At 37.0% G+C, this 8918-nt stretch overlaps 1 protein-coding gene across 1 annotated transcript; it reads left to right on the top strand.

Annotated features, from left to right (window-relative positions):
* The first annotated feature begins 4255 nt into the window (after positions 1-4255).
* On the top strand, positions 4256-5979 carry LOC126624668 (protein ALP1-like). Its single transcript, XM_050293753.1, has one exon. It carries the CDS (start codon positions 4393-4395, stop codon positions 5653-5655), a length of 1263 nt encoding a protein of 420 aa, XP_050149710.1. The 5' UTR covers positions 4256-4392; the 3' UTR covers positions 5656-5979.
* Positions 5980-8918: the final 2939 nt, after the last annotated feature.

The following is an 8918-nucleotide window of genomic DNA, read 5'->3' on the forward strand; positions in this document are numbered from 1 at the left end:
CCATAATGCATGACTCAACTCTACGTTTTACGAATTTTAAATTCTACATAAATAATAGTGCATGCATTATACTCAAAATATTACTATTATGTGAATTTCTTTTTGGTTTAAAAACTGGGCTAAAAACAAGAACCCAAACAAACCTACTCAATAATAAATTTAGATCGGGACATCCCAAGTCGATCCTCACTAATAAAACTAACTGAACAAGGAGGAGTATCAAAATAAAAATGACTTAAATCTAAATTAAGGCTATAAGTCGCTAAATTGTCCGCCATAAAATTCTTTTCTTTGTAGACATGCCAAAATTCACATTGCCAAGATCTTGAAAGCAAATATCGACATGCCAACACAAGGGGACCTAAAGGATGATTATTGCCAGTAGCTTGCAACACCAAATGAACTATTACTGCAAAGTCTGATTCCACCAACAATTTATCAATTCATAATCTTCATGCCAATTGTAAGCCCAAGTATAGACCCTATAGCTCAAAATTGAGAGTCTCACATGTGCCCAAATTGGCACAAAACCTAGGAATCCATTTACCATCAGAATTTCTCAAAACACCACCTACTCCAATAGAATTATTACTTTCAGTCTTGCAACCATTAACACTAATCTTAAACCAACCTGAAAGAGGAACTTCCCAATGGAGCAAAGATTCAATCCTATGTGGTTTATCAACCATCAACACTTTTAAGTTAGATAAAGTGTTGTCATTTAGTACTACAGTCTAGTAGTATTCATCTCCACTTGTAAGTAAGAGGTCTTAGGTTCGATTATCGCCAAAGGCGATTTTGAACCACATTCTTATGGCTCGCCCATTGTGAGGTTTAGCCCACTCCCCTAGCCCTTTAGTGTAAATAATATTGCTTGTTAAAAAAAAATTAGATAAGGTGTTGTTATTTTTTTTAATTGAATTCAATGTTGTTACTCTCTTTTTTTTCATTGAATATAACGTTGTTATTGACAATCCAAATATATCATCCTACACTTCTTTGTATAATTTTTCCCTTGTGATTTTATAAATTTGGAGTGAAGCGCAACCTTTCATGAGAGCTCGAAAAAAAAAGGTATTTGAATTGCTACATGTGGCCTTTGGTAGTAGTAGTTTTTCGTTTTCATTTATAGCTCATGTATAAAAATTAGAGATTTTAAACTATGAAATTTCATTTCAAAGGTACCATAATGTTCTTCCTTGCATCTAAGGTCTTGTGTTTGAATCTCCCTGCTTATAGTTTTGACAAGTTTAGGGTAGATTATCCTATTATTTGTCAAAAAAAAAATATCAATAATGTGAAAGATGTTATTATTTAAGGGAACTGGTATTAGCACTCCAAAAATTTCATTTATGTTTTTCCTTTTAAGTATAAAAAGTTTAGAGTGCTAAATGAAAACTTTGGAATGCCAATAACAATTCCCTTCTTTAATTGTGATTGTGTAAATCCTAGATCAATTTGGTTTCTAGATTATTATCACTCTAGTTATTCTTTCTATATAGGCATTGCGTAGGGAGGAATACACACAAGAATAAATAAGCATTCTATGGTCTCTTCTCTCTCTCTCTCTCTCTCTCTCTCTCTCTCTCTCTCTCTCTCTATTGCACCCCTCTCTTTTCTTTAGTTAAATATAGGCCATGACACATTATGAGTACACTTTTATGCTGCGTTACAGAATCTGAAGGGAAATTTTTGATACAAAATTGGTTCATCAATAATGCATTATCGAACTCTACATTCTATGAATTTTTAATTTTACATAAATAGTGCATGCATTATACTCAAATTATTGCTATTATGTGAATTGATATTATGAATTGAAAACATTAAAAAAAAAATTGGGGTTTGAAAAACCCATGTGATCAATAGTTTTGAGCCGTGCTGCCAAGCCACCAGCACCTAGGCCAGTAGCCTGAGCCGCTGGAGCCGAGCTGTTACACCAGCCGAGCTGAGCCCACACGGAGCTTCCCTGCTCTAAGCCTGAACTCAAAAGGCACGACACCGTTTTAGCATTGTCGTCACCAACCTCGCCTGAAACCAAGACCCAACCAATATGGTTCACCAATTTTTTGTGAGAATAGCTATCCCCGATGATCTTCAGTCATCCCTGACGACCCTTGGCCGAGATTCTCGTCAAATCTCATTGAATTTTTTGAAATCCCGATTTTGTTTTCTAAGGTTTTTGGTTTTTTGGATGACGAGAATCGTTATCTTTGTCAACACATGTGGTACTCGGTTATCAAATGTAATATATTATTTTATACATAACAAAACATTTAATGCTTTTGAAATTATGTTTTATGTTTGAGTAATGTAGATAGCCAATTTTTTAGATCAAAATTGCAAATCATTTGATGTGTCGCCAATAGAAAATAAACACAATCATCAATGCTTAAGCAATAATCCATTCATCAACAACCACGTCGTCTGGTTCACAAAATATAGTTTAAATAACATTACCCTTTATGTTTTTCATTTTTAATCCCTAGCTAAAAGCATTAAAGATCTTGTTTTTTATGTACAAAATCACATGTGACGTTTGGTAAGTGAAAAGGTCCCAATGCATAGATTAGTGCAAAGGTTGCTAGCACTTCCCATTTACAATATGCAAAAAAAATCGTGTTGTGAAATATTGGGCTTTGGCAAAATGAATTAAGAGTTTGTGACCCACAATTCTGATGGGTTTTTAACATGACCCAAGCTTGTTAGCGAGCCAGTTTAACCAAACTTTTCTACTGTTTTTTTGACCCAATTTGGTTATATGAGTACAAACGATAGTCTATATTAATCTGCATTGGAGGGAAAGGAGAGAGGGTTGGACCAAGATATAGGGGTTGGAGAGAAAAACTTTAATGCCAATGCACCACTTGCCCTAACTTAGTTCAGCTGACTCTTCCAATTTATACATCGAAGATGGGCTCCGAAACCTAAACCCATATACAAAGTCCGTTTGACCCATTTGGTTTATTAAAGTTTCTATGAAGCACATTTTTCTCATAGATGTATGCTTGGATTTTATATGGCTTTGTTTGGTCTTTACCTTCAATGCGCTTTCGATATAGCAGTTATCCATTCTAATCCAATTCAATATGAGACAGAAATCATAGATAAAATTTAGGGTTCATGACCAACAAAATGCAACAATTGCCCAACGAATTGGCACAGTAAGAGATCATGGTTTGAAGGTCTAGGGCTTAAGTCACGGATTGTATGTTATAACCCATTTGTTTTTTTCAAAGGTGGAATATAGCATATGAAACATAAAAATAAAAAAAAATAAAAAAGAAAAAAAAAAGAAAGAAGAAAGAGTTGGAGTGTACCATTTCTAAGGGTTTTTTTTTTTAAACAAATCCCAACTATCTTGATCATAAGAACGAATATATTTTCTTTCATATTCATCCTATCTTTTTAGTATAGATGTTACTATCCACGCACTTCTTTTTTACCTTTTACACACCGCATGTTAATTTCTAACATTTAATCATTCTCAATCCATTCAATCGACAACCGAAAATTACCAAAATATGTGTAAGAAGTAAAAAAAAAATGTGGATAACACCATTTACAACTAACAAGAAATGATCCATTAAACAAGTATACGCGTGGATTTAGTTCAAAGCTTCAAGCCACATTCCCTTGTCTCTTCCTTAACTTTTCTTTTCTCTGTTTGGGAGAAGGGAAAAGGCAAGAAAGTAAAAAAGAAAAACTGAAAAACAATGAATGGAAGGCTAGTAAATTTGTAATCATCCAAATTTGGAGTGTCTTCAAGACCTAAATCTTGCACATTAAGTTATTAAAATGTATCCTAACTTTTCCAAATATAGAATTCCTTCACGTGACCTTTAACTTACGTGAAATAAAGATATCGAAGTAGTGGTGTTTCAACCAATAATGTAACATGTATAGAAAATTTAAAACAAATAATGCAGTGCGATTGGTTCACGATAGCATAGTGACGTCTTAAAGAGTGTATGTAAGTTATTAACCTCTTCGAGCACAAAATCTTTCAAATTAGGAAACCACCAAAAAATTTCAAGTAAAGAATTCTCTCACGTGCTTCTGAGAGGACTTATATGAAATGGTGACATCAAAGTAGCTGTATCTCAATCCAATTATAAGACGCTATATACGAAATTTAAATATATAAAATTGTATTATTGATCTAAAATATTACCGTGATACATTAAAATGTACACCAAAATTTCCCAATAACAATCTCACGTGCCCCAAAAGATCCTTCCAAAATGACAAAATACCAGTAGTGTACAAAAGAACCAAGAGCCAGGTGTGCCTTTGTACATCGTCTCCCAGATATTCAATCCCACGAATCCCAAGAAAAATAAAGAAAAAAAAAAACAAAATCAAAATCAAAATCAAAACACCCATGAGAAAATGGAATCCGCCACCCTCGTAGCTCTCCTCTCTTCCATCTCCCAACTCATCGTCCTCCTCCTCCTCTCTCCCAACTCCGCCGATTCCAATTCCGCCGCTAATGCCTTCCCAATCGTCAACAATTTCCTCTCATCCCACGAAACCGCCGCCGCCCTCTCCCTCCTCACCCTTTCCCGGAAACGAAAGCGAACCCATTTCTCAGAACGGGATTCTGAGCCCGATGACCATGAGAGCGATCATGAACTTGGCGGCGGTGACTCAGTCCGACTCGGTCTGAGTCGGAGCCCGGACTCGTTCAGAAACTGCTTCAGAATGACCTCGTCCACCTTCGAATGGCTCTGCGGGTTACTCGAGCCGTTGCTCGAGTGTCGTGACCCAGTTGGGTCGCCTCTCAATCTCTCTGCCGATCTCCGTCTCGGTATGGGCTTGTTTCGGCTGTCCACCGGCTCCAGCTACCCCGAAATTTCAAAGCAATTCGGGGTTTCGGAGATGGTGGCCAGGTTCTGCGCCAAGCAATTGTGCCGAGTTCTTTGCACCAATTACCGGTTCTGGATTGAATTTCCCAACCCAAATGAGCTTGATTCTGTATCGGCGGCTTTCGAAACCCAAACTGGTTTGCCCAATTGTTGCGGTGTGATTGACTGCACAAGGTTTAAAATTGTTAGAAATGGTGGGGTGCAAGAAGAAAGCATTGCTGCCCAAATCACGGTGGATTCTTCGTCACGAATTCTCAGCATAGTCGCCGGTTTTCGTGGCAATAAGGGTGATTCAAGAGTACTAAGGTCGTCGACTTTGTACAAGGATATTGAAGCGGGAAAGTTGTTGAATTCTCCTCCGGCTTCTGTCAATGGGGTGGCTGTGAATCAGTACTTGATAGGAGATGGAGGGTATCCTTTGCTTCCTTGGCTTATGGTCCCTTTCGTTGATGCCGTGAAGGGCTCACCCGAAGAGCATTTCAATGCAGCACACAATGTGATGCGCCTTTCGGCGCTTAGGACGATTGTAAGTCTGAAGAATTGGGGTGTTTTGAGCCGACCAATACAAGAGGAGATGAAGATGGCAGTGGCTTATATCGGTGCTTGTTCGATATTGCATAATGGTTTGTTGAGGAGGGAGGACTTTTCTGCATTGTGTGATGGGTTGGATGATTATTCCTTGTATGATCAGAGCTCTCAGTATTATAGGGATACTAGTTTGGAGGAGAATTCGATTGAGAGGAAGGCTTCTGTTATTCGAAGTGCATTGGCTACGAAAGCGAAATAGTTTCAAGACACAAACTTTTGAATTTTGTTCAACTGAATATCCCTTGGAGATTGGTTCACAAGAGGGAGTAGCTATAGAACAATTTTGTTTTAGCAGGTAAATTTGGATACTTTCTCGTTCGGCATTACAGTTATGCTTCCATAGATTAAATACTGCTGCTGCAATTTGCTCTGGTGTTTATTTCCCATTCTTTTAATTTATTTTTGAATAAATATTGCTTTTGCAAACAATTTTTGACAACTTATGTTTGAAGATGTACCCATCTGATGTCAGCATGCAATAATCAAAGTGGAAATATGGGATTTTTCCTGTTGTGAATGTGAATCTATTAGTTGGACATTGTTATTCATTTCTTGATGAAGGCTTAATCTATCTACAATGGAGATGGTATTTTTGCTGTGATATATTGCTCTCTGTGTACCAACATCCGAACAAGAACTGCAAAGCTTGCGGGCTATAAAACAACAAAAAAGAGTATGAAGAATGCAGAACTTTCATTTGTAACTTGTTACCTTTGACTTCTGCAGAATGCAGAGTACAATATGGGGTATTTTCCCCATTCAAAACGAAGCCCCGAGTTTAATAAAAATTCGTCTATCTTCCAGAACAGAAACTAATCTAGTAACAAACTAACCTCCCTTTACTAATCTATCCAAATTGACTGCGTTTTGCCAACAGCAACACCAAAAACACCATAGCGGAAACTGCACATTGTAGCATCTGACAGTAAGCCAACTTCATTGACTGTTCTGTATTATAGAGTGTTCATTAGAGCAATTTAGTTGACTACTCATCAACTTAGTCGACTGTTTTTCGGTTTGTTTTTCACCATCCTTCTCTGCCTCTTTCTTATATAGCTTAGTAGTTGTACAATTCACTATCGCTGCACAGTGTGATAGCAGCTTAACCTTGCTTTTCACAATTGCTACTTCTTCGGGTAATGGTAGCTGGGGTATTACTTTCTACACAATCCTACCTTGCACTTATGGAACTGGTTTAGACTGCTAAACTGGTTAACCATTTTATACAAGTTTACCTACTGCCTCCAGAATGATAGGCTGTGCTCATATGTAGGCTCAGTTTGAAGTGCCGGTCAGCCTCTAGACCAACATTGCACACACCAACCAGAGTGGAAATAATATTCACATTACTCTTCAGTCAGTCTTAACACTGCATCCTAGTCCTATTCTCTAGTCCCTTCTTATCTTACACAATCCATTCCCAGAAGCATGTTTTCAAGGCTTTGATGACCAGTTCTAATGATGTATCGGCTTCAGTGACAATGATTGACAGATTGAGGGTTCATTTCGTATGTAGACAGTCCTGTATTTGGTATTCCTAGATCGTAGCAGTAGTGCTTTCACTGAAGCATGTTTTTAAGGCTTTGATGACCACTTCTAGTGATGTATCGGAGTTGGTGACAATGATTAAGGGTTAATTTTCGTATTTAGACAGTCCTGTATTCGATATTCCTAGATCGTAGCAGTAGTGCTTTCACTGCTTTGCTAACTAGATTGCCTCCTTACATTAAGCAAAGGTTGGAAATCCTCTTTCAGAACAGACAGTGCATCAAAATCATCACCTCATACTAGAATGAATGGGAAAAGGTTGTGAGAGTAACCATTATTGTATATCGTATGGACATCGTGTACAGTCGAACAATGCTTGAGTCAGTCGTCTCCTCACAAAACTCATTGTACATACGAGTATGAGTCAGTTGTCCTGGCTAGTGTATATACAAGAATGAGCGAGTTGCCCAGGGCAAGTGGGCGACTGTGGTTAGCAAAATCCTTGTGCATACATATTAACGACTATATAATTAGGCAATGAGAGATGTCTTGTGGCTCTAACGAATAGGCAGCCAGCTAGTGGGGTTGGTGGAGAACCCTTAGACAGTTAGACCAGTCTGATCTGGTGAGGACCGACTCCACAGGATAGGGACAGAGAAATTGTTGTCTATTTTTCACGCGTTTAGAACCAAAAGCATAACAAAATCAAAGCAAGAAACAGCCTCCCTCACCAAACAACTCAACTTTTATGATTAAATTAGCTGTGGTAGATATATATACATATCATATATGGAAAACTATCCAAAACACCCTAGAAAACTTTCATTTAACCACAAGGACAAATAATTTCAAAAATGCTAAGGTTGCCCTTGAAAGCCTTCAGACAGAAAAGGGCAAAGGTGTTCCAACTTCCAACATCTAGCAGAGTTCACAAGCATTTATTAAGACAAAGCAAAAGAAGACAAGCTAGTTCACATGCAAAAGAAGACAAATAAGTCATATCACGTTTCAGAAACAGTGCTGACAATTTCAGCAACAGTAGATGCAAAGTGACAAATGACAAATACCAAGGAGATGTCCACATTATTCATTTTTAAATAATTTTATTTTTTTCGTAGCATCCTCATTCAGTCTATATAAGAGGAGTTCTATTCATTGTAAAGACACCATACTCACACCATACACACACCATACTTCAATCCTCAAACACTCAAGCATCCGAAACCTTCCTAGCATCCTTTGTAAACACTTCTTTGTAAACACTTCTCTTTGTAAACATTCTATATATCAATAAAAGTTCAAGTGTACAGATTCAAGCAATCTCCAAGTCTTAAGTAAGTTTTCTTTTTTTCTTTAGTGTGTTGGTGTAATTAACTTTTAGTTCAAAATAGGGAAACACTATTGTAGTTATATTATTAACCTGTTAAACTGACGATCATACTTTGTTCAAGCACTCTATTATAGTTGAATGCTTGCCATACAAATAACTGGACATTAACCAGGGTACCTTTGAGTTCAGCTGTTAAGGCCTTATACCTACATTGTGAGTGGCCGTCATGCTGAAACATGTCAAGTTTCATGTGCAAGGTTTTATGTCTAATTGTTATAATGACCATCCAACTATTTAACCGGGCTTGCTTTACGAATTTGGTATCGGAGCCAATTTTAACATTTTAATAGTATAATTATACTAGTAAAGTACCTTTAGGATGAAAGTCATTAACACAACTAATATCACACTTGTTTAATTTTGTATGAATAATAGATATTATTGTCCTTGTAGACCTTGTCAACAACAACCACAAGGTACTTATTGTCCTAGACACCCAACTATAATTAGCATAAAGAGAAGATTAGCACATATATCCAAAAGAATTAGAAGGATTTTGAAAAAGCAGAAGTTTTATCTTGGTTATCTTGAACATCATTCATTTATTTGTAAATATAATAACATAGAAGTACAGCATAAAGTTT

The sequence above is a fragment of the Malus sylvestris genome, chromosome 5 (genome assembly GCF_916048215.2).
Source record: "Malus sylvestris chromosome 5, drMalSylv7.2, whole genome shotgun sequence".
NCBI lineage: Eukaryota > Viridiplantae > Streptophyta > Magnoliopsida > Rosales > Rosaceae > Malus > Malus sylvestris.

Bases quoted from the DNA above. Each gene is read 5' to 3' on its own strand.
- LOC126624668 (XM_050293753.1), top strand. From the start codon at position 4,393: ATGGAATCCGCCACCCTCGTAGCTCTCCTCTCTTCCATCTCCCAACTC.